Source organism: Mercenaria mercenaria, chromosome 4 (assembly GCF_021730395.1).
Source record: "Mercenaria mercenaria strain notata chromosome 4, MADL_Memer_1, whole genome shotgun sequence".
NCBI classification, from domain to species: Eukaryota; Metazoa; Mollusca; class Bivalvia; order Venerida; family Veneridae; genus Mercenaria; species Mercenaria mercenaria.
The window spans coordinates 37,484,189-37,511,558 of record NC_069364.1 but is presented as its reverse complement, the minus strand read 5'-3'; the positions used below and the strand labels follow the sequence as shown (position 1 = coordinate 37,511,558).

At 36.1% G+C, this 27,370-nt stretch overlaps 1 protein-coding gene across 1 annotated transcript; it reads right to left on the bottom strand.

The window, feature by feature from the left end:
• Positions 1–428: 428 nt before the first annotated feature.
• On the bottom strand, positions 429–26,836 carry LOC123551471 (peroxisomal targeting signal 2 receptor-like). Its single transcript, XM_045340436.2, has 8 exons — positions 26,661–26,836; positions 11,951–12,123; positions 11,549–11,584; positions 8,955–9,032; positions 8,190–8,298; positions 3,573–3,679; positions 2,857–3,026; positions 429–807 (listed from the first exon to the last, which is right to left on the bottom strand). Exons 1-8 carry the CDS (start codon positions 26,767–26,769, stop codon positions 654–656), a joined length of 936 nt encoding a protein of 311 aa, XP_045196371.2. The 5' UTR covers positions 26,770–26,836; the 3' UTR covers positions 429–653.
• Between the last annotated feature and the right edge of the window lie 534 nt (positions 26,837–27,370).

The window sequence follows — 27,370 nt, the reverse complement described above, 5'->3', positions numbered from 1 at the left end:
ACATTAATGTTCCCGAGGTGAAGGACCTCGCAAATATAGCGAAAATTAAACACTCCCAAACATTTCTGCTTTACAGTATTAAGCTGGGAATAGAAGTATTATCCAAGCTCAAGATTCAGTTGCCAACATACTCTCATATCTTACTTCTTTATAGTATCAGAGTCAATGTAAGGAACTATTTTTTTTCTATTATATTATGTATGTGATAATGAAAATATTACTGGTAAACAACATAACTTATTGAATTTGAATAAACAATATGATTCTTGCTAAGGCTCAAGACATATCATCTTATTCAACTCATCCAATAAAGTAGGTACTGAAAATATACTTATTTGATATCCTCTATTTATAAACTTTAACTTTATACCTATCAGGGCTTGCACTATATAAATTATGTTCTTAGTTTTTCTTGCATTTGCAAACTATGAAACATGTAAATTTTACTTGCCAGTATTGTTCTTAATATTCTATCAATTATTTTGTTTGTACAAAACTGTCTCAGTAATAACATGTAAATTACAGTTAAAGGTTGTTGAATACTCATGCTCCTTCGGTAGTGTTCAAATTTTGTCCATGATTAAATATATAAATTCTAAACTAATAAGATAGACACATATTCAGAAACGTATCCAAAAACATTAAAACAGGCATCACAATGAGCGTGGTTTATGTACATGTATAAGTTCATCCCAGCCACAGTCCACTATTTGTCCTGGTATATGCAAATTAAAGTCTAATCCATATGCAAATTCCGAATGATGTTCTATGATTTCCATTGCATGAGGCTGCCTTACATCCCATGTCCTAGAACAAAAACAAATATTGTATTATCTAGTTTGTAAGAAGAGAAAAGACCTCTTCAAACAGTGTCTCACTTCTGATAAAAACAAGAAATTGTAAAGAGTTACAAACGTGCCCCACCTTGGGACATTTTTCAAAACACATACTGCATGCCAATACAACATTTATTTCAAAGTATTTTTTTTCTTGGGTATAACATTGTGCCGACACAGTTATAGTTATGGCCACTTTCCAGCTTTGATGGTGGAGGAAGACCCCAGATGCTCTCATTATTTCATCATGGGTGGGCACCTGGAAATTAAACCACTGACCTTCTGTAAGCCAGCTGGATGGCTTCTTCACATGAAGAATTCAAGGCCCAGAGTAAGGCTTGAACCCACATTGGTGAAGGGCAAATGATTCAAGTCAGAGACCTTAACCACTCAGCCACAAAGTAAGAGTGGCAACATATTAAAAATGTTTAATAAATCATAACTATATATTAAACAACTCAAGAAGAGGTATGTAGTTTGTCAAGAGGGTCATGATGACCCTGAATTGCCCGCCTGTGTAATATGAGCTACATGTTTCAAATGTCAAACTGATGCTAAAATAATAAGTAAGTAGGTTAGAAGGTCACATGGTCACTGAAAGTCAGTGTTAAGATCTGTGTGAAAAACTGTATTATCTTGTCACCCAAATTTCAAGTTTGTATCTTAAAAAACAAGAAAGTAGGTCAGTAGGTCAAGGTCACAGTCGAGTGACCCCTAATTACTTCATGTCATCAGGTAATTATAATCTAACAGTCTAGGAAATATGATCAGATATTTTTGAAGTATTTTTTCCTATATAACTCATATAAAAGTGACCCCTGGGGCCAGGCCTCTTTTCACCCCAGGAGCATAATTTGAACTATCTTCTTAGAGAACCACTAGGCAATGTTACATACCAAATATCAAAGGCTTAGGCCTTGACCTTTCAGACAAGAAGATTTTGAAAGTTTCTCCTATATAAGTCTATGTAAAATTTGGGACTCCCCAGGGCAGGGCCTCTTTTCACATAATTTGAACAACTTTGGTAGAGGACCCCTAGGCAATGCAAAATTCCAACATACCAAAAATATCAAAAGCCTAGGCCTTGCAGTTTCAGACAAGAAGATTTTTTAAAGTTTTTTTCTATATAAGTCTGTGTAAAACTAGGGACCCCTGTGATGGGGCCTCTTTTCACCCCAGTGTAATAATTTGAACAATCTTGGTAGAGGACCATAAGGCAATTCTACAAACCAAATATCAAAGGCCTAGGTCTTGTGGTTTCAGACAAGAAGAAATTTTAGTTTTTTCCTAGATAAGTCTATGTAAAACTTGGGAACCTCGGGGTGTGGCCTCTTTTCACCCCTTATCTGACATTCTACATTGACGCAATTTATTTTCCTATTTAACAAAAACAGACTGAAATTGTGACATTATTATGTGATAAATCACTGTTTGTACATCAAAGTTAATACGTCACAGTGTCAAACATTCTAGCAGCATGGGCAATATGAATACTACAGAAACCAGGCTAATTTTTGTTGTATGCCATCAAGAATGTAAATAATTATCTTTGATGTTGTATTTAATAGAATCAAAATAATATACCTCAAACAGTGACTTTATTTCGAATAAAATCACTGTTTGTCATTCAGATGTGTATCAATATATCAAACCAAAATAATTGGGACAGGGATAAAACATATTCACTTTTCAGCAGCAACAACATTTGCTCAAGAATCTATGGTTCAGGCAGCAGAGTCTACTTGGGCAATAATGTGATCTCCAACAGTTTTACTTAAATACTGTAGGTTTAGATCACTTGAAACATTGGATAGCACAAGTAGTTTGCTAATGCTCTTCTCATCTTAAGCAACCGGTGATTTACTGTATCAACACTCAGTAATTGTGCAGATCCAATGAAAATGACACGGTAACCCACTTCTTTAAATTTACTTCATTTCTCTTCAAGGTATGTCTAGCAAAATATGTTTGCAAAAATAACTTGTCAAAACATTGAAAAAATAACCTATGTATTACCAACCTGACTGTGAAATCATATGAGCATGAAGCTAATGTTTTGGCATTAAATGGCGATGTTTTGATTCTTCTAACAGCAAACCTGTGTCCAGACATCTCACAGAGACAGTGTCTAGGATTCCTCACATCCCAACCTTTTATTGAACAATCTACCGAACCAGTATATATCACATTCTGAAAGCAATTTAAGTGTCAAACATTTAATAGGTAAGGTGGAATTAAATAAATAATGCAGAAATTATGGTACCACTGCTGCCCTCTGGACAGTATTTAACTCACCGGCACGGAGCTAAACACATTACGCATGCCTCCTGGATAACTTACTCAAAATTTTACATTGTAAGTGGGGTTTCTAGCTCATCTAGCTGCGGCAAATCTTTGCAAGTCAAATATACACATTTAAAATATACCTTGCCATTCACAAGTTGACACCTCTTATATACTTAAACTGGGTTGTCTTTAAAAATTGTCTGAAGTGCTCGAACACGTTCGCCAAAAGTACCCCTTACCATTAAAGATGTAACTTTAAATTAAGAAATATAAGTGTAGCTTAAACTACTTCCTAATAAGCTGTAATGTAACTCCCGGATTTTCTGTCTATATTAATAAGCTTTGTATTGATTGAAAGAAAGAAATACAAAAACAAAGCTATGTACCCGACACCAAATTTCCTGGTCAGACTATATAGCTAACAGACAATTTTTAAGGACAACCATGTACCTGTTCATATTTGTTCCAATCACAAGTTAACACCTCTGTAGCATGTGCTGGTATCACAGTCTGTGGATAAGATGTCCTCTTGTCCCAGATTCTCAAGGTGCCATCTCCTAAAAACATGATTTAAGTTTGGCTTTTTATTGTGTTGTCTTTGTAATTGGTTGTCATTATATTGGGTTAATCTTGTATTGTATTAACTTTATATTGAGTAAGATTTGTATTGAGTTAGATCTGTATTGTGTTAGATTTGCACTGGACTGGCTTTGTACTGAGTTGACTCTGTATTTGGCTGGCTTTCATAGGATTTGGTTAACATTGTAAAATTAGTAAAGGATTAGATCTGTTTTGGGTTGGCTTAGTATTGGATCAGTCTTGCATTGTGTAAGCTTAACATTTTGCTGGCTTTATGATGTGTTGGCTTTGTACTGTGTTGGCTTTGTACTGGATTAACTCTGTACTGGGTTGGCTTTATAATGTGTTGGCTTTTTCCTGGGTTGGCTTTGTACTGGTTGTCTTTGTACTGGGTAGGCTTTTTCCTGGGTTGGCTTTGCACTGTGTTGACTGTGTACTAGGTTGGCCTTGTAATGTGTTGGCCTTTTCCTGGGTTGACTTTGTACTGTGATGGCTTTGTAATGGGTTGGCTTTGTAAAGTGTTGGCCTTTTCCTGGGTTGGCTTTGTACTGTGTTGGCTTTGTAATGTGTTCGCTTTTTCCTGGGTTGGCTTTGTACTGGGTTGGCTTTCTAATGTGTTGGCTTTTTCCTGGGTTGACTTTGTACTGTGTTGGCTTTGTAATGGGTTGGCTTTGTACTGTGTTGGCTTTGTACTGTGTTGACCTTTTCCTGGGTTGGCTTTGTACAGTGTTGGCTTTGTAATGGGTTGGCTTTGTAATGTGTTGTTTTTTTCCTGGATTGGCTTTGTACTGGGTTGGCTTTCTAATGTGTTTGCTTTTTCCTGGGTTGTCTTTGTATTGGGTTGGCTTTGTACTGTGTTGGCTTTGTAATGGGTTCGCTTTGTACTGTGTTGGCTTTGTAATGGGTTGGTTTTGTACTGTGTTGGCTTTGTAATGGGTTCGCTTTGTACTGTGTTGGCTTTGTAATGGGCTGGCTTTGTATTGTGTTGGCTTTGTAATGTGCTGGCTTTGTAATGGGTTGTTGGCTTTTTCCTGGGTTGGTTTTGTACTGTGATGGCTTTGTAATGGGTTGGCTTTGTAATGTGTTGGCTTTGTAATGGGTTGGCTTTGTACTGTGTTGGCTTTGTAATGGGTTGGCTTTGTACTGTGTTGGCTTTGTACTGTGTTGGCTTTGTAATGTGTTGGCATTTTCCTGGGTTGGCTTCGTACTGTGATGGCTTTGTAATGGGTTGACTTTTTCCTGGGTTGGTTTTGGACTGTGATGACTTTGTAATGGGTTGGCTTTGTTATGTGCTGGCTTTGTACTGTGTTGGCTTTGTAATGGGTTGGCTTTGTACTGTGTTGGCTTTTCCTGGGTTGGCTTTGTAATGGGTTCGCTTTGTACTGTGTTGGCTTTGTAATGGGTTGGCTTTGTACTGTGTTGGCTTTGTAATGTGTTGGCATTTTCATGGGCTGGCTTCGTACTGTGATGGCTTTGTAATGGGTTGGCTTTTTCCTGGGTTGGTTTTGTACTGTGATGACTTTGTAATGGGTTGGCTTTTTCCTGGGTTGGTTTTGTACTGTGATGACTTTGTACTGTGTTGGCTTTGTAATGTGTTGGCATTTTCCTGGGTTGGCTTTATACTGGGTTGGCTTTGTAATGAGTTGGCTTTGTACTGTGTTGACTTGGTAATGGGTTGGCTTTGTACTGGGTTAGCTTTGTACTGTGTTGGCTTTGTAATGGGTTGGCTCTGTAATGTGTTGGCTTTGTACTGGGTTGGCTTTGTAATGTTTTGGCTTTGTATGGGTTGGCTTTGTACTGGGTTGGCTTTGTAATGTGTTGGCCTTTTCTTGGGTTGGCTTTGTAATGTTTTGGCTTTGTACTGTATTGGCTTTGGAATGTGTTGGTTTTTCCTGGGTTGGCTGTGTACTGGGTTTGCTTCATAATATGTTGTGTGTGTGTGTGTTCGGGTTTAATGTCTTTTTCAACAATTTTTCAGTCATATAAACGATGGTGTCTACTTGTAGCAGTGAGCACAATGCCCAACTTTATAGTGCTGCCTCACTGGAATATCACGCCGTAGACACGTGGCATGATACTCCACCCAGTCACATTATACTGACACCGGGCTGACCAGTCCTAGCACTATCCCCTTAATGCTGAGCGCCAAGCGAGGAAGCTGCTAGTACCATTTTTTACGTCTTTGGTATGACGCGGCCGGGGAATGAAACCACGACCTCCCGCACTCGAAGCTGACGTTCATAATATGTTGGCTTTGTACTGGGTTGGCTTTGTAATTTGTTGGCTTTGTACTGTGCTTGCTTTATAATATGTTGGCTTTGTACTGGGTTTGCTTCATAGTATGTTGGCTTTGTACTGAGTTGGCTTTGTACCAGGTTGGTTTTGTAACGAGTTGGCTTTGTCCTTGGTTGGCTTTGTAATGGTTTGGCTTAACATTTTATTGGCTTTGTACTGGGTTGGCTTTGTACTTTGTTGGCTTTGTTCCAGGTTGGTTATGTAATGGGCTGGCTTTGTCCTTGGTTGGCTTTGTACTGGGTTGGCTTTGTACTTGGTTGGCTTTGTACCAGGTTGGTTTTGTAATGGGTTGGCTTAACATTTTGTTGGCTTTGTACCAGGTTGGCTTTGTCCTGGGTTGGCTGTGTACCAGGTTGGTTTTGTAATAGGTTGGCTTTGTTCTTGGTTGGCTTTGTACTGAGTTAGCTTTGAATCAGGTTAACTTTGGTTTGTTTAAATGTTCAATGAAAATACAGTAAATATACTGCAACTGCTGAGAGTGATGCAGTAAAGCTTATTCCATCAGCACCAAATTAGCAGGTGTTTCAAATGGTGTTTCAACAGAATTAACCGCTTTTAAGTATGCACAATGACATAGCAGTAGAGCACCTGATTCCACAAGGTATAGAGATTATCTCCTAATAACAATACTATTTGACTGTAGCATCCAAGTACCAATTTGAAATCTAGAAAGTCTCATCAAGCTTAATCAAAGAAAGTTGATACAAAATGACATTTTTTTTAAATGTGTCCATTGGACATGAATGCCCCTGCTATGTGATGTTAGGCTGTGAGTGAGTAATGGTACTTTGACAATAAAACATATATACTAAAGTTATAGACTGGAAAAGAAACATGACCAGACATATTTATTTCATCTTTAAATGATTAAATGTTGCACTGTTTTGTCGTGTCTTTTTAGTTTGTACCAAGTTTATGAATATCCTTCTATGTATGTAAGTTAAAGATGAGATAAGAAAAATTACATGAAGTTTTCAACTTATAACTATACTTTTGACTTATAAGCTAGGGGTCTAAGTCTTGCACTTGACACGTCATCTTATTATGGTAAATGTTTGTGCCAAGTTATCTGAATATCCAATTATGTCTACAAAAATACAAAAGTCGTAAAATCAACAAGAAAAATGAAGTAAAATCTTTTGACCTCTAAATGTGACCTTGACATCATATAGTAATGATCAATGTCTTTGTCAAGTTAAACAAATATTCATCCATTCATACAAAAGTTATAGATGTAAAATCTTTGACCTTTACAGGTGACCATGACCTTTGAGCTAAGGGTTTGAGTGTAGCATTGCAACACACTGTCTAGGTATGTTAAATGTTTGTGCCACAAGTTATTTGAATATCCATCCAATCATATGAAAGTTTTTGATTTAATATCAAAAATGATGTTAAAACTTCCTTTAAGTTTGACATTGACCTTTAAGGTTGTGTCAAGTCATCTGAATATCCATGCATGCATCAAAAATTATAAATTGGTCAAACAAACAATCTTTGATCTTTTAGCTCAGTCTTGACCTTAAAGGTCAGAGTATGGGTCATGAATGTGACTTGCCCTCTTGTTATGATGAAAGTTTCTGCCTAGTTATTTGAATACCCATGCTAGCATAAAAGTTATAAGGTGGACAAGAAAAATGACCTTAAATGCTTGACCTCTATGACCTTGACCTTTAAGCTGGCGATATGGGTCTTGCTTGCAACATGTCATCTTGTTGTGGGGGTTAATTGTGCACATGTACACACACAGCGGCTGGGTTAACATTACAGTATGTGCAACCCCCATCAATTAAAATGGTGGGGTATAAAAACTCCCTCAGCTGATCTTAGCTTACTCAAAAATTTTCTATTGCCTTAAACTTGTATTTACAGGTATATGTAATTAATTACAAACTTGAATATCTTTCAGACACCTGTAGCTTGCTTAAACATAAATGTATTTAGTATTTTGCACTCATGCTTCTGTAGAATATATATTATCCAGTGAACATCCGCCATCATCATGTGCATCTGTTTTTTGTGTGTTTATTAAATTTCTTTTTTGCCCATGTGAGCTTGGCAATTAAGCTATAAACAGGTATTTCATATTTGATATTAAAAAAATAACAGAGCAGGTTACGTGATAAATATAGCCAAGATTCATGGCAGTAACTTAAGTAAAGCCTGAGACAAAATGAAATCAGCTTTACCTACCTGAAGCAGACGCAAAGCATCCAGATATATGAGGTGACCAGACTACAGTATATACTATGCCCTCATGTCCAGTATATGTACATAGTGACTGTGGACTGTCTATACTCCACTGTAACATAAAGTCATTATAGAGGTAATTTTTACCTTTTGGTAAGTAGTAATATAAATGGATGAAGGTATGCAGATATTCTGCTATATTTATTTGGGTCTTGATCCCTTCAAGGTACTTCTACATGTTCAATGATAATTTTTTTACAAGAATTTAATTAAACCTAGAGTTTTTAAAACTTCAGGAAATACTAAGGAAATCTGGCAATTAAAAAAGATATGTCCATGTGCTTGATTTTTTACTAGACTGAAAATTTTGGACCTCATATAAGTTTTCATACTGGGAGTCTATGAGAAGATGACAATTTTGATGGCATTTTTGCAAAAAGAATACTATCTACATGGTAGAAGTTAATGAAACTTTTCAGTCTTAAATAAACACATTGTCTGATACATGGTCAAATAAAATGCATCGGTCTGAGTACTTATTTTTGACATATTTGCAAATAATTAAAAATTTCTGCAAATTTCAAACTGATTTTAAGACATAATTCGGAAAATTTTCACATGTCAACATTTTTATTATTATATATATTTTTAAGAAGGCAGTAAAGTTGCCATTTTTATATATGTAGAACTCTGTTCTGTGTTTTAGTGTTTTAATATTAATTTGTATTCATGCAGTCAAGGTTAAATGAAAATCTTTAAGCTATTTACAAGTTTAATAAGTGTATCCCAGGATCCACTAACTATCAAGTTGTCATCTCTAGTCTGACTCCAGTCCACAGAATTCACCTGAAATATATAACAGATTAGCATACATGACCCTGGAAATGTGTCTAGAGGTATGAAGGTATTAAATGCATCCGCTGCTATTTTCTATATAAAATTAACAACTTACAACATATTTTTATCAAGATTTCTAGCCTTTCACTACCTGCGAGACTACCCTTGTCTTGAAGGTCTGTCTTTAGGCAATCAAAATATACCCAAAAAATATGGGGTTGACCATAATGCAGTGAAACCATGGTCACGTGACTGAGACACGTGATGAAAACGTTAATATTGCGTAGGTAGACATCAGGAAATACCTACTTTCACTTTCATTTTACAAGGCAGCTTATAATCATCTTCTGAAGCATATAACGTAGCTTAAAATCATCTGCGGACATTCCTTTTTACAATCAAGCACAAATAAAGCTTATATCTGGCATGAAAATGGCCTTTACTAGGCGGGAAAATTGCACTATATATTGATATGGACTACATTCGAGTGGACCACGGAGGCATATCCGGCTAATTGCCCCCTTCATGCCTATAAGAAATACCAAAGTTTTCAAAATCGTTCTGTTGCAGTCAATTAATGTACGTAAGTCAATTGTCAACAATTTTGCCAACTTTCAGTTTGAAAGAATGGCTACTGTTGGAATTATGCCCCATTCAGACAGACAGTCCACACCTGCAAAAAACGTGTCAGGGGCATAGATAATACCAATTTTTCATTAAATATAGTATCATACGGCCTTACTTATCTTATTTCTATTATTTGTTTGCAAGAAACAGCTAGAAGAACACGAAAAATAATCGATTTCTGTCATTCTTACCTAAAATGGTGACGCTGATGCAAAACTGAGATGTGGGGAATCACCTTAAAAATCAGAATTTTGCCTACTTTCCGAAAAAATCTCAAATTTGCCCAAAATATGCAAATAATATGCCATGTTTGTCTTAAAATGGTGCTTATTGCTCAATTCTGATCAGAAAATACCAGTTTTACATGGGTTGAAGCAATTTTCACGAAGTGCGAATTTTTCATTTTAGGTATGAAGGTATTAAATGCATCCGCTGCTATTTTCTATATAAAATTAACAACTTACAACATATTTTTATCAAGATTTCTAGCCTTTCACTACCTGCGAGACTACCCTTGTCTTGAAGGTCTGTCTTTAGGCAATCAAAATATACCCAAAAAATATGGGGTTGACCATAATGCAGTGAAACCATGGTCACGTGACTGAGACACGTGATGAAAACGTTAATATTGCGTAGGTAGACATCAGGAAATACCTACTTTCACTTTCATTTTACAAGGCAGCTTATAATCATCTTCTGAAGCATATAACGTAGCTTAAAATCATCTGCGGACATTCCTTTTTACAATCAAGCACAAATAAAGCTTATATCTGGCATGAAAATGGCCTTTACTAGGCGGGAAAATTGCACTATATATTGATATGGACTACATTCGAGTGGACCACGGAGGCATATCCGGCTAATTGCCCCCTTCATGCCTAGAGAAAGGGTCCTGAATACTGCAGTAAGTCTCTCCAATTACTCCTTTCTTCACTTAGTAATGTATATATAGTTATGAGGAAACTCCTGTTCTCTAACTACTGAACTAACTCCTGTTAGCTAACTATTGAACTAACTTCTGTTCTCTAAATACAAAGCTTACTCCTGTCCTGTAATTACTGAGCTTACTCCTGCTCTCTAACCATTGAGCTAACTCTTGTTCTCTTACCACTGACCTAACTCCTGTTCCCTTATTATTACTCTAACTACTGAGCAAAGTCCTGGTATTTATCTACTGAACTAACTCATGTTTTCTATTCTCTAACTACTAAGCTTACTCCAGTTTTCTAACTACATGTACCGAGCTTACTTCTGTTCTCTAATTACTGTTATCTAACTACTGAACTAAGTTCTGTTCTCTAACTACAGAGCTAACTCCTGTTCTCTAACTGCTGAGCTAACTCTTGTTCTGTAACTGCTGAGTTAACTCCTGTTATCTAACTACTGAGCAAATTCCTGTTCTCTAATAACTGAGCTAACTCTTGTTCTCTAACTGCTAAACTAACTGCTCTCAAGCTACTGAGCTCCTGTTTTATAACTACTTAGCAATTCCTTTTCTCTAACTGCTGACCTAACTTCTGTTTTGTTACTCCTAAGCTAACTCCTGTTCTCTAACTATTGTGCTAACTCCTGTTAACCAAATACTGAACTTACTCCTTTTCTCTAACTGCTCAGCTAACTCATGTTCTCTAAGTGCTGAGTTAACTCCTTTATCTAACTACTGAGCAAACTCCTGTTCTCTAACTACTGAGCTGATTGCTGTTTTCTAACTCCTGTTCTCAAACTTAGCTGAGCTAACTCCTGTTCCTAAACTATTGAGCTAACTCCTGTTATCTAACTACAGAGCTAACTCCTGTTATCTAACTACTGAGCTAACTCCTGTTTTCTAACTACTGGCCTAACTCATGTTCTATATCACACAGGTGCAAAATCTTTTACACAAATAACCTAATACTGACCTCCTTTTTGTGTTCTCTATAGGATCTCAGCGGTCCCTAAAACAGAAAGAAGATCTGAATGAACTTTTCCATTGTTGACAAATGATAAATGCAATGTTTTTGAGATTTTCTTGTACTGAAAAATTACTTTTGAGACTTAAAATTTAAAAGTCTATTCTTCTGACTGACTTTGCAAGCTATTTTATATGTTTTTTTTTATTTTGGTTAACAATAAATTCAACTATAACAGATGGTCACATTCTTGCCTCAGGGTCTTATATTTTCAGTGGTTTAAAAGAGTTGAGTCCTGTCAACAACTCTGAACACATCATGGTATAAATATTTCACTTCTTCTATATATGAACTGACCTACCACCCAACCACCACAGTACCAGTATATTGTATTCAAATGTTTTGAAATACCTTTGGATTTTTAGTATCAAACAGTAGTACAGATCCATCTCCCGCTCCAGCTATAACAACATTTTCATTGTTCTCTGCCCACGTTACATCAAACAATCCATCATTCCATTCATAGATACGAACAGGCTCGATTCCGTCTGGTGTTATATCTAATATGAACAATGTTCCTCGACCTTAAAGTAATAAACAAGGCCTTGTCATGAAACAGTGCAAAGCTCGTAATGCATACCTCTTACAGATTAGTAAGTTTCACATAGCTTCGCAATGTGATATCTCATTAAAAAAATGTTGAGAATACATGCATAAACTATAATTTTGAGAAAACTGAAAAAAATCCTGTACCTAGACAAACTGCAAGCTCACAGCAAATACATTTAAGATACCGATAATACTGACTGTCATATATTTATCAACCTAAAGTTATTTAAGCATTGTACATACTCCTTTTTCACACTTGCTTACAATCAAAGATTATATCTGCTTCTTACAACTCTTTTTAATTGTATCAGTTTTGTAACAAGTAGCAAAAAATAATTATGCAATTTTTCAGTTTTATAGGGTTTTAAATGACATAATGACATTTCATTTTTGTAGACATTTCTCAAACCAACAAAGTGACTGATCGTAATACCTTAGGAGATAAAATAGGGTTATTATAATAGTTTCTTGCATACCAGACAGGGATTTCCAGTATTTTTACCAGTGCTTGAAAAATCCATCTTACACCCTGCAGGGGGTAGGACGTGTAAAGTATCCATCGGTGGTTTAAGCGAGAAAAATGTGTTTTTCAGTGCAAAATGGCAGAAAAGCGTTTACATGTGTCACAGAAATTTTAAATTTCTTCAGAGTAAGTGTGTCTTTCTTGATTTATAACCATAATGAGTACGTCCATGTTGTGGCAAGATTACTTGTCTATCGTCGACTATCAACCCGTGGTCAATGATTTTCGATATAAAAAAGTTATTGAAGGGACAGTGGTGAGACACGGCCGTCGAAACCTTTCCAAACTCACTTTATGATTGCTTTTCTTATACAAATCTTGTAGTTTTTGCCTCAGTTACGTTGTTGATCGTTGCATTATCATTTGTGCTCCATTTGGTATACTAAAAGCGGGCGCTAAAGCCCCTCACGCCCGATTTTTTTACGTATAAGCCAGTTTTGGTATCTTCTTGGGAATGTCCTTACAATCCTAATGAAGGTTTATAAGATATTTTATAATGTTCTGTGAATGTAAAGACCATAATCATGGTAATAACTATGAAGGTCAAACTAAATAGGCACATCTCGTGGCTTTTTAGGAGATTTTTATAACTACCCTTGTTCTGGAGTTCATTTTGAATACAGTCAAAAACTAAAACGAGTCTATTGAAAAATAGGACATAATGTTCACGTGACTAAGCCACGAGATTCTTCAGAAATACCTCCTTTTACTTTCATATGACTAATCTGCTCAAGTACAAAATATATACATGTATATATAAACGAATTTTCCAGATTCATATTTGCGTTCAGATACAAATAAGATATAGACCATACAAATGTCACTGGTAATGACATGAAGCATAAACATGACAGCCGTGTCTCACCACTGTCCCTTCAATAACTTTTTTACATCGAAAATCATTGACCGCGGATTGATAGTCGACGATAGACAAGTAATCTTGCCACAACATGAACATACTCGTTATGGTTATAAATCAAGAACAAGAGGGTCATGATGACCCTGAATCGCTCACCTGAGTAACATGTTTCAAATGGCAAACTGACGCTAAAATATTAGAAAATAGGTCAGTAGGTCACATTCATGGTCACTGAAAGACAGTTTTAAGATTGGTGTGCAAAATCTTATATTTCATCCAAATTTAAAGGCTGTATCTTGAAAAACAAGAAAGTAGGTCAGTAGGTCAAGGTCACAGTCAAGTGATCCCTAATTGCTTGAGTTATCAGGTAATTATAATTAAACAGTCTAAGAAATATGAGCTGATAATTTTTTAAGTCATTTTTCCTATATAACTCATAATTATAACATGTGACCCACAGGGCAGGGCCTCTTTTCACCCCTGGGGGGCATAATTTGAACAAACTTGTTAGAGATCAACCAGGCAATGTTACAAACCAAATATCAAATGCCTCGGCCTTGAACTTTCAGACAAGAAGATATTTAATTTTTTTCCTATATAAGTCTATGTTAAACTTAGTACCCCCAGGGCAGGGCCTCTTTTCACCCTAAAGCCATACTTTGAACAATTTTGGTAGAGAAACACTAGAAAAGGCAACATACTTAATATCAAAAGCCTAGGCCTTGCAGTTTCAGGCAAGAAGATTTTTAAAGTTTTTTTCCTATATAAGTCTATGTAAAACATGAGACCCCCAGGGCAGGGCCTCTTTTCAACCCAGGGGCACAATTTGAACAATTTTGGTGGAGGACCACAAGGCAATGCTACATACAAAATATCAAAGGCCTAGGTCATGTGGTTTTAGACAAGAAGATTTTTAAAGTTTTTTACTATATAAGTCTATGTAAAACTTGTGACCCCCAGGGCGGGGCCTCTTTTCCCCCTAGGGGCACAATTTGAAAAATCTTGATAGAGGACCATAAGATGATATCACATGCCAAATATCAAGGCTCTATGCCTTGCGGTTTTGAACAAGAAGATTTTTAAAGTTTTTCATTTCGGTTGCCATGGCAACCAGAGTTCTGCATAGAATTGAATTCTTTGAATAATTTTGAAAGAGGACCACCCAAAGATCATTCCTGTGAAGTTTGGTGTAATTCTGCCCAGTGGTTTTCAAGAAGAAGATTTTTTTAGAAAATGACGACGGACGACGGACATTGAGCGGTCACAAAAGCTCACCATGAGCCTTTGGCTCAAGTGAGCTAAAAACACACTTACTCTGAAGAAATTTAAAATTTCCATGACACATGTAAACTCTTTTCTGCCATTTTGCACCGAAAAACACATTTTTCTTGCTTAAACCACCGATGGATACTTTACACGTCCTACCCCTTGACCCTGGGGTGTAAGAGGGGTGTAAAATGACTCTCGTGCTGTAAATGACATATTACAAACTACATATATGAAGAAGAATAATGAAGTAATTTATATTTTATTTAAACAAAAAAAAAACGGAAAAAAAACACCTTGACTGTTCCTCTTTGTTCCTGATAGTATATTTCTCGAATAGAAAAACTTTATTTTATCAAAAAATCATAACGTTATGCTGCAACTGATTATACAAAACCGGAACTAAACATTGTTATCTGTCTTTGAAACGTCATGACGTATTTCCTCTTTACAGACGTTGGTTTCCCGCAGTGTTTAAATATGCTGCTATAAGAAATAGTTCTAAAAAAAAAGCCGTTCGATTGATCTTATTATTATTATTTCTTGAATATGGTATGCAAGAAAAAGATTCTATCACTGGTTGTAGCTGCAGATGTGAATATCATGCTCTCGGATAACTGTTTACACGGTAACTAGGCAAAACCTCGTTACCGCCTAAACAGTTACCCTCAAGCTGGAAATTTCCATCTGCACCTACAACCAGTGAAAGAATCTTATAAGCTAATGATCTGGGATGTTGTACTTGACTCAAGCGGTTTTTGCCAGATAAGCGTGATCCGACCTGGCAAAATCTACGCGAGCCAAATACAAATTCCAGATCTAACTACTGTTATAATGACCCTTTTATTATATACCTCCACCTTTTTGTTTATCGATGTTAAAATGGAATTGAGTGTAGTTTTTGTGTTCTATTTATAGAACTGTGTCAGGTCATGCATACTAAATGAAAGTAGTCATGCAACATACAATGCAAAAGGTACAATACAGAATTTTTTTCTGCCTGTTCATATTTACGTGTGAATTTTAGGGGAAAACTGTAAGAAATTTTCTAAGGGAAGAGGTCTATACATGGCCCATACTATATAAGAAACTAGAATGATGTCAACATTTTATGACACATGCCCACTTAAAATGCTTGATAGAATAATATTTTAATAAAGGGGCATTAACTGAAACAAAATCTGACACAAAACTCCAGACAAAATGGACATGTCCACTTGATAATGATGATGTATCCTGAGTTTCATTTAAATTGGATAAAATTGTAGGATAGCTGAGTACACAATGTTCTGATGTAGTTGTGATAAAGGAACCTACCTGCAGAAAGAATAAGCAGACATGAAAGTTCCAACAATTTCATGCTGACGATGTATCAAGTTTAATTTCAACTGGATGGGAACTGTAGGAGGATGTAGTTGTAACATTTCAGAGTCCCAAAAAGGGCCGTAACTCTAGAGAAAATAACTGGACATGAGAGTCCTGAAAGTTTGCCCCTAGAGTGTCAACAAGCTTATTCTCTGATTTGCCTGGTGACCTAGTTTTTAACCCCACGTGACCCAGATAAAAATTAATCCAAGATTTCATGCAGACAAACATTCTGACAAAGTTTCATGCACTTGAAATGAAAACTGCAGCCCTTATTGCATACACAATTTTTTTCTTTAACAGGTGACCTAGTTATTGACTCCAGATGACCCAGATTTGAAATTGGGCCAAAGATCATCAAGATAAACATTTTAAACAAATTTCATGAAGATATGGTCATAAATGTGGCCTCTAAAGTGCTATTAAGCTTTTCCTTTGACTTGATAGGATGACCTAGTTTTTGATCCAACATGACCCAGATTCAAACTTCACCTAGAGGTCATCAAGACAAACTTTGTGATAAAATTTCATGAAGATCCAGTGTAAAATGCAGTCCCTATTGCATACACAAGGTTTTTCTTTGATTTGACCTTGCGACCTAGTTTTTGATCCCAGATTACCCATATTCAAACCTGACCTAAATTTTATCAAGGCAGCCATTCCAACTAAATAATATGAATATCCAGTTTAAAATGCAGCCCCTATTGTGTACAAAAGGTTTTTCTTTGATTTGACCGGGTGACCTAGTTTTTGACCCAGATGACCCATATTCAAACTTTACCTAGATTTCATTCAGACAAACATTCTGATCAAATTTCATGAAGATCCGGTGTAAAATGCAGTTCCTGTTGCATACACAAGGATTTTCTTTGATATGACCTAGTGACCTAGTTTTTGATCCCAGATGGCCCCTATTCAATCTTGACCTAGATTTCATCAAGGCAATCATTCTGACCAAATTTCAAAAAGATCAATTGAAAAATACAGCCTCTATCGCATACACAAGGTTTTTCTTTGGTTTGACTTAGTGACCTAGTTTTTGATCCCAGATGACCCATATTCGATCCCAATATTATGTGCATGTCCATTTCATGTTGATGGAATATACCAAGTTTCATTTCAGCTGAATGGAAACTTTCAGGAGGAGTTGAGTACACAAGAAATTGTTGATGGACTGACGGAGGGATGGACGGACAGACACATGGACAGTTCTAACACTATATGCTTTCCAGGTCTTTGATACTGGATTACCAAGAGTTACAATAAGCAGTGCAAAAATCTAAGATAAAGCAAAAACAAAAATATGATAAAACCTTAAGAGCATTGCATCCCCTTTAATTCTGTTAATGACACTGTATGAATCCAGATGGGTAAGACATGGATGCGATAGCAGGTCATACACAATTCAAACAAGGGATGGGAAATTTTATCGCAGAAATCATAGGCTAAATATGTTAGGCATATAGCCATACTGATCAGTCAAAGTCCCACTGTGAACCCTTTTAGAATAAACTAGATTCTGCAGCTTCACATGACCTAACCTCAAAAGCAGACACCTCCTATATAACAAGGTTAGGGAAAGTAGTGAAAACTAATCAGCACTACAATAAAGGTGATTTGATCAGATAACCAGTTTGTATTAGTGATTTGACAGATTATTGCAGTTACTGAAAATTTGATCTGTGTTTATCAGTTGTGAAATTCTTCAGAGGAAGGGAAGATGTCTAACCAACAACACAGCATGTCCTCCATGGCTCACACCCATCCAAATCATACTAGAAGCAACCCCACTTGGGTCATGGGGACCTGCTCCGCGTAACTCCAACTACAAATCCCATCTCTGGGAGTAACTCCAGCATCGGCAACTGTCTATGCAACCTCACACTTGCCTCTAGCTCTGCCAGCATGATAGTTACCGTGGGCACTAACAATATAGCGCCGCAGAACAGAGAGCGAAACTTAAACAACTCCAAAGATGAGGATAACCTTAGACATATCCAATATATGGATGCCTCTTTACAAAGAAGCAACATAGATCCAAAGTAAATATGTAGAGTCTCAAGGCATTTAAGACTACACACTAAATGTGCCACAATAGCACAATATCAAATCAACAAGAGGACCATGATGGCCCTATATCGCTCAACTGAGTAGAGTTGTTTGCTTGAACAAATTTCTTAGCTAAAGCTTTAAAAACAAGAAAATTAGGAGAGTGGGTCAAGGTAAAGATTATGCAAGATTACTTTTGTAATCTGTAAAAACAATATTACAGGTGGTCCAAATCCTTCTGCTGTAGCTTAGAAAACAAGAAAGTAGGTCAGTAGATCACATTGATGGTCAGTGAAAGTCTGTTTAAATATCGGCATGCAAAACTATACATGTCATCCAAATTTCAAAGCTGTATCTTAAAAAACAAGAAAGTAGGTCAGTAGGTCAAATTCAAGGTCACTGAAAATCAGTTTTAAGATCAGAGTGCAAAACTGTACATATTATCCAAATTTGAAGGCTGTATCTTAAAAAACAAGAAAGTTGGTCAGTAGGTCAAATTCAAGGTCATTGAAAATCAGTTTTAAGATCAGTGTGCAAAACTGTACATGTTATCCAAATTTGAAGGCTGTATCTTAAAAAACAAGAAAGTAGGTCAGTAGGTCACATTCATGGTCACTGATAGTCAGCTTTAAGATCGGTGTGCAAAACTGTACATGTCATCCAAATTTCAAGGCTGTATCTTAAAAAACAAGAAAGTAGGTCAGTAGGTCAAGCTTACAGTCAATTGACCCCTAATTACTTTGGGGCATAAGGTAATTATAATTAAACAGTCTAGGAAATATGATCAGATAATTTTTGAAGTATTTTTCCTATATAACTCATATAAAAACTATGTGACCCTCGGGGCGGGGCCTCTTTTCACCCCAGGGGCATAATTTGAACATACTTGTTATAGAGCCACTAGGCAATGCTACATATTGAATATCAAAAGCCTAGGCCTTGAACTTTCAGTCAAGAAGATTTTTATAAGTTTTTTTCCTATGTAAAACTTGGGATCCCAAGGGCAGGGCCTCTTTTTACCCCAGAGGCACAATTTGAACAATTTTACATACAAAATATCAAAGACCTAGATCTTTTGGTTTCAGACAAGAAGATTTTTTAAGTTTTTTCCTATATAAGTCTATGTAAAACTTGGGACCCCCGAGACTGGGCCTCTTTTCACCCCAGGGGCATAATTTGACCAATCGTTATAGAGGACCATTAGATGATGTAACATGCCAAATATTGAGGCTGTATGCCTTGTGGTTTTGGACAAGAAGAGTTTCAAAGTTTTCCCTATATAAGTCTATGTAAACCATGTGACCTCCAGGTCGGGGCCATATTTGACCCTAGAGGAATAATTTGAACAATCTTGGTAGAGGACCACTAGATGATGCTACATACCAAATATAAAAGCCCTAAGACTTGTGGTTTTGGACAAGAAGATTTTTGAAGTTTTTCCTTTCGGTTGCCACGGCAACCAAAGTTCTATATGGAATTAAATTTTTTGAATAATTTTTAAAGAAGACCATCCAAGGTACATCCCTGTGAAGTTTCATCAAAATTGGCCTGATGGTTTAGGAGGAGATGTTGTTTAAAGGAAAGTGTGGACGGACGACAGACGGATGGACGCCGGATGGTGAGCGATCACAATATGTCACCCTGAGCCTTTGGCTCAGGTGAGCTAAAAAACAAGAAAGTAGGTCAGTATGTCACATTCAAGGTCACTGAATATCAGTTTTAAGATCGGTGTGCAAAACTGTATGTGTCGTCCAAATTTCAAGGCAGTATCTTAAACAAGAGGGCCATGATGGCCCTATATCGCTCACCTGTTATCATTGCACTTGAGGACAAGAAGGTCCTCAGAAAAAATATCTAAGTCCAAAGGACAGGAACAACAAAGGAAAGAAATTTAACCAAAAAGAAAAACAAAATTCTTACAAGGTACAGATATGTCAAAATACACCTAAAAATTGGAGGTACCATCCATGTTGTACCACAGAAAAGTGGTCTCGGTTTTTCCCTACGGCCAATAATAAAAATTTACTAAAAATAGGCTATTTATAGTAACGTAAAAGGGAAGTAATTCAAAAGAAAATTATTGTAAGTTAACAAAAGAAGGATCTGCCAAATAAATCTGTTAACATAAATGAAATTTCAGATCAGTATCTTCATTAGTTAAGGAGATATTCCCATTTTAATTTCAAAAATAAAGGGAGGTAATTTGACATAAAATCAGTCCATAGTTATCTACCCTGATTGGCTTGGTCCAAGTAATGACATAAATGAAATTTCAAATAAGTCCTGTAAGTACTTACTGATATCAATCCATTTTGACTACAATCAGGGGAGGTAATCAGATATAAAATAACTCTGGAAACTACGAATGGATCTGATTTGTCATGGAATCCAAGATTTATTGTTGTTGAAGACATTTTGGAAGTTTGTATCAAATAAAACCATAAATGAAGTCTCTATATGGCTGCAAAAGCCAAAATAGCCAATTTTGGACCTTTAATGGGCCATAACTCTGGAACCCATGATGGAATCTGTCCAGTTTAACAAAGGAACCAAGATCTTGTGGTGATACAAGTTGTGTGCAAGTTTGGTTAAAATCAAATCATAAATGAAGTTGCTATTGTGCTGACAAGGTCAAAATAGCTAATTTTGGCCCTTTCAGGGGCCATAACTCTGGAACCCATTGGGTGATCTGGCCGGTTCAACAAAGGAACTGAGATCCTATGGCAACACAAGTTTTGTGCAAGTTTGATTAAATTCAAATCATAAATGAAGCTGCTATTGCGCAGACAAGGGCAAAATAGCTAATTCTGGTCCTTTCAGAGGCCATAACTCTGGAACCCATAATGGAATCTGGCCAGTTCAAGAAAGGAACCGAGATCTTATGGTGATACAAGTTGTGTGCCAGTTTGGTAAAAATCAAATCATAAATAAAGCTGCTATTGTGCAGACAAGGTCAAAATAGCTGATTTTGGCCCTTTCAGGGGCCATAACTCTGGAACCCATAATGGGATCTGGCCAGTTCAAAAAAGGAACCGAGATCTTATTGTGATACAAGTTGTGTGTAAGTTTGGTTAAAATAAAGTCATAAATGAAACCACTATCGTGCAGACAAGAAATTGTTGACGGACGGACGGACGCACGCACACACGACGGACGAAGGGTGATCACAAAAGCTCACCTTGTCACTATGTGACAGGTGAGCTAAAAACAAGAAAGTAGGTCAGTGTAAACATTCAAGGTCACTGAAAATCAGTTTTAAGATTGGTGAGCAAAACTGTACATGTCATCCAAATTTCAAGGCTGAATCTTAAAAAACAAGAAAGTAGGTCAGTAGGTCAAGCAGTCAAGTGACCCCTAATTATTTGGGGTCTTAAGGTAATTATAATTAAACAGCCTAGGAAATATGATAGATAATTTTTGAAGTATTTTTTCCTATATAACTCATATAAAAACTATGTGACCCTCGGGACAGGGCCTCTTTTCACCCCAAGGGCATAATTTGAACAATCTTGTTAGAGAGCCATTAGGCAATGCTACATACTGAATATCTGAATATCAAAAGCCTAGGCCTTGGACTTTCAGTCAAGAAGATTTTTAAAAGTTTTTTTCCTATGTAAGTCTATGTAAAACTTGGGACCCCCAGGGCAGGGCCTCTTTTTACACCAGAGGCGTAATTTTGGTAAAGGACCACTAGCAATGCAACATACCAAACATTTGCAGTTTCAGACAAGAAGATTTTTAAAAAAATTTCCTATATATGTCTATGTAAAACTTGGGACCCCAGGGGTGGGGCCTTTTTTCACCCCAGGGGCATAATTTGAACAATCTTGGTAGAGAACCACAAAGCTACATACCAAATATAAAAGCCCTTTGACCATGGTTTTGGACAAGAAGATTTTTAAAGTTTTTCCTTTCGGTTGCCATGGCAACCAGAGTTCTATATGGAATTCAATTTTTTTACCAATTTTTAAAGAAGACCATCCAAGGTACATCCCTGTGAAGTTTCATCAAAATTAGCCTGATGGTTTAGGAGGAGATGTTGTTTAAAGGGAAGTGTGGATGGACGACGGACGGACAATGGACTAACGGACGGACGGTGAGCGATCACAATAGCTCACCCTGAGCCTTTGGCTCAGGTGAGCTAAAAATCATTGAGATCATGCATTGTGACCCAGAGACAGCAAATAACACAAAAATATAAGATAAGATATGTAACAGGAAATATTTTTGGATCCACAAGCTTTGTACTCTCAACCCAGTAGGGATCAATATTTCTGGATCGATTGAGAATACTCAGCCACTTCATTTATCTTGATCTGTGTTTATGTTTTCAATATTTTAGAATAAGAGATATGTTCTATGTGTATCTTAGAAATAGACTAGACTCAATTAAATGTTAAACATCCTGGAGTGTGCAGCTTTCTCTCATTCTTTGAGCAGATCTAGAGATGTAGTTTACTGTTTAGAAATAAAAATATTGTACATAATTCTTCTTCTTGTGCATGTGGACCCATTGTTTGGGAGGGCTAAGATGCACTTGTATGGAGGTGAAGGCCCCAGGTTCGATTCCTGGCTACTCCCATTGCGGTTTACAGATACGGGTAAGGCTTAGAGGGATGACAACTATTGATAAGTATAATTATGGAGATAATCCATCGTCTGATGAAATCATTGATGAAGCAACTGCTGTTGTTGATAGTCCTCTGACTGAAATGTTTCTTAAAAGATGTAAATGTATGTACACTAAGGCCGACCAGCTACAAAACAAAGTTGACGAATTGCGTATTCAAGTATCTTTGGAATCTCCAGATTTTATTTTTATTACTGAAGTATTACCAAAACTGAATTTAGACAATATTAAATGTTCTTCCATTTTGTATCACATTGATGGATATACAGCATTCCCCAGCTCTGATAATGGCAGAGGTGTTATTGTTTATGCTAAAATGGAATTAAATGTATCTCCAAATACTTATCTAAACTCATTTTTCGGTGATGCATCTTGGGTTGATTGGATTACTGAAGAAGAGACTGTGGTTCTTGGGTGCATTTACAGAAGTCCATCAGATGTGAATAATTGTGAAACGGTTAAAAGATTATTACATGAAGCATCTAGAACAAGTGATAATCTACTTGTGACGGGTGATTTTAATATGAAAGACATTGATTGGGAAACATATTCAACGATACATGATGTTGGGCACCATGAACATTTATTTACTGTATGTATGAGGGATAACTTTCTGTTTCATCATGAAAATAACTTTACTAGGTGTAGAAATAACCAGCCACAAAATATATTTGATCTTATCATATCTAAGGATGAAAATAATGTTGAGAGTGTTAAATACCTCCCATCATTGGGTTGTAGTGATCATGTTGTATTATTATTTGATTATGTGTGTGATTATAAAGAAATTTCTACCGGCAAAGGTTCAAATCTGTACAGGAAATGTGATTTATTAGGCTTTACTCAGGAATGGCGTTTAATTGATTGGCAGAAGTGTTTTGAAAATTGTGATGTTAATGAAATGTGGAGTATTTTTGAAAAATTTAAGTTGAGTGTTAAAAAAATTGTACCAAAGTCTAAACCAAAGAAAGGTTTTAAACCGAAACCCCTGTGGATGACAGGAGAAACATTAACACACATTAAAAGAAAGCGTCATGCCTGGGATAAATACCTGGCCACACGTACAACTATGGATTATGAAAATTATGAGCAAATTCGAAATACAACAAATGTGATGGTGAAAAACAGTAAGATACAATATGAAAAACTTATCTCTCAGAAAGCAAAAACTGAACCAAAACAGTTCTGGCGATATGTTAAAAGTAAAACTAAGTCTAAAACAGGAGTGTCAAATCTGAAACGTGATGATGGGGAGTTTGTTAAATCTGATAAAGAGAAAGTAGAACTTTTGAATGAATTTTTTACTACAGTATTTACAACAGAGAATTTACAAAATCTACCAGTTATTGAAGACAAAAATGTACATGAAATTTTGGATGACATTTGTATTTCTGAAGGAGAAGTTATAAAATTACTGAAAGATATTAATGCCACTAAATCTATGGGACCAGATGAGATCCATCCATATTTGTTAAAAAGTATGACAGATATATTTGTAACACCACTAACATTAATTTTTCAAAAGTCTCTGTTGTTGGGAGGTAATCCTATGGCTTGGAAAGATGCAAGAATCTCACCAGTATTTAAAAAAGGAAGTAAAACTGACCCAAGCAATTACAGACCTGTAAGTTTGACATCAGTTGTTTAAACATATTATGAATCATTTAGATGAAAACAAGTTATTATCAAATGAACAGTATGGGTTTAGAACCAGTCGATCATGTGCTTTACAACTCTTGAATGTTATGGAAGACTGGACTGGGTATTTTGAAGACCATAATAGTTGGGATAGTGTGTACTTGGATCTAGCCAAGGCATTTGATAAGGTCCCTCACAGGAGGTTGCTGAAAAAGGTGTCATCATATGGAATAAAGGGAAATATTTTGGCTTGGATTGAGGACTTCTTGACAGATTGCAGACAATGTATGTCCATTAAAGGTAAAACCTCTGGTTGGAGAAATGTTGACAGTGGTGTCCCACAAGGTAGTGTGCTGGGACCGGTACTTTTTATTTTATATGTAAATGATGTCGTAGATGGAATTAACACCAACATTAAAATCTTTGCTGACGACACAAAGTTATATGCACCAACTACAGAATCTGACCATCTTCAGACTGATTTGAACTCAATTTGTGATTGGGCAGAAAAATGGGAACTAACTTTTAATGTGAACAAATGTAAAGTAATTCATTATGGGTATGGAAACCCAGAGAAAGAATTTTTTATGAACACAAACAAACTAAAATCTGATATAGAAGAAACAGACCTTGAGTATTATTTGAACGCGATTTGAAATTTAGTAAACACATTTCTACTAAGATTAATAAAGCAAATATTATTTTGGCACTTATAAGTAAATCTTTTGAATATCTTCACAAGTATGCATTCTTGAAACTGTATACAGCCTTGGTTCGACCACATGTGGAATTCGCTAATGTTGTTTGGTATCCATATCTTAGAAAAGACAGAGATAGTTTAGAAAGATTCAGAAAAGAGCTACCAAGTTAGTGCCTTCTGTTACAAACCTTACATATGAAGAACGTCTTAGGGAATTGAATTTACCAACACTTGCTCATCGTAGAATTCGTGGTGATGCTATCCAGACTTTCAAAATTGTTAAAGGTATAGATGACTGTTCCTTTGAAAAAATTTTCTGTTATTCATCATCTACAAGAGGACAAAACTTAAAACTTGAAAAGCCCCGTTGTAGAACAACCTTTTGTCAAAATCAATTTTCACGTAGAGTGATTGACATGTGGAATCGGTTGCCTCAAGAAGTAGTTGATGCCAAGGATGTCCATAGTTTCAAGATCAGACTTGACCATCACTGGCAGGGAGACATGCTGTACCAGTTTTGAGAACAGAATAGATGTTGTCATAGGACAACTTCTGTAACTAAGTACTCTTTATCTGTTACCAACACAACTACCAAATTTGTTTTGAGAACTTGCAGTAATAACGTCATAAATAAAGTCCAGAAGAAGAGGGACTTAAAAAGGACCTAGTCTTTACTTCAGAGCCCAAAATCATCCTACAGGTATCCTACAGGTATAACAGGTCTAGGAAAGTGATATCTTTACAGATTATCTGTAAATTTACAGATAATCTATAAATTTATAGATTTTTCAAGATTTACAGATTGTGTGTATGAAAACTGATGAAATTACATTTATTCTCAAAACTGCAGCTTGAAATTAATTGGTTTGTTTACAGTATACATAAATTAAGGTCATTTCGAGGGTTCAATGCAATAAGGGCGTATCTACATATAATAATTTTATGTAGATACGCCCTTATTGCGCTGAACCCTCGATTTGTGAGTTTCAGCCATTTTTGTTGACTGAGTTTTTGGCATTTTCAGAAAAATCGAAGTCAACAGAAATGACTGAAAGTTACAACTGACCTTTATTTATGCATACAATAAGTAAATCAATTAATTTCAAGCTGCAAATTTGAGACTAAATATGATTTTTGCAGTTTTCAAACACTTGATCTGTAAATTTGTAAACTGAAAAATCTGTAAATTTTTAGATTATCTGTATATTTACAGATAATCTGTAAATACTGCACCACTTTAAATTCCTAGACCTGTATAAAATAGCAGACCAGTATAAAAGAAGTCATCTCAATAAACCAAACGAGTAAGGCTAAAGGTCTAGAAGCCCAGTTACTAGACCCCTAGACACTTCCTAATTGTTATTGTACGATAATAAAGCTAAATTTTAATCAGTTAGCCTATTCCGCACCGTTTACAGGAATTTCATTCGAGTGTGTTGTAGTGTTGTCCGAAATCTATTCCACTATTTGTCAAAAACATACCGGCTATTCCGTAGTATTGCGATGTGCTACAAGCGAATCTTGTGGGTATGTATGGAGAAAATTTGACTGAATATCCGTGTCTATCTTTTGTTCTGAATGACAAAGCCATGTTTAGACAAAAACATCTTTTTTATCGTTATAACTTTGTAAACATGACCTTTGACCGTGACTGGAGAGCTAGACTTTCGACCCCAAGACATTTCAACCCAAAGACACTTCGATCCCAAAATTGAATTTCCTTGGCCGTTTCGACCCCAAAGACATTTCAACCCCTCAGAAATATCTTTTTATGTTTTAATCCATTATTACTTTGATTTAGTTTCGGAGGACAATTATAACTTTAAAAACACAATTTAGGGAATCTTTTTGATCAGGTATAATAATTATGAGATCTTTTTTTAGGACCGTCAGGGGAGACAAATAATAGAGTCACAGATAGGGACTACACGAACAAAACTCATCTGGCTTCTCAGGTGTCTTTCATGCTGTTAATAATAACTAACGGTCTGTGAGCTGAATATATATATATTGTTCACGTAAAATGCGATATATAAAAAAACATGTGCCCTGTCTTTAAAGAAGGGAGATAAACACGATGCCATTAACTACAGACTAATTTCTAAAACTCGTATCTGCTGTAAAATACTTGAACATGTCATCTCTAGCAATGTAATGCCTTTTCTGAAAAGTAACAACATCTCATATGATTT

What these genes read in the sequence shown, in the direction of transcription:
- LOC123551471 (XM_045340436.2), bottom strand. Translation starts at nt 26,769, where the DNA reads ATGGCTTTGTCATTCAGAACAAAAGATAGACACGGATATTCAGTCAAA. An exon ending in GCAATACTACGGAATAGCCG is followed by an intron (nt 12,124 to 26,660) that starts GTATGTTTTTGA and finishes TATTACTTTAAG; the next exon opens with GTCGAGGAACATTGTTCATA. An exon ending in GGGATACACTTATTAAACTT is followed by an intron (nt 8,299 to 8,954) that starts GTAAATAGCTTA and finishes TTTATGTTACAG; the next exon opens with TGGAGTATAGACAGTCCACA.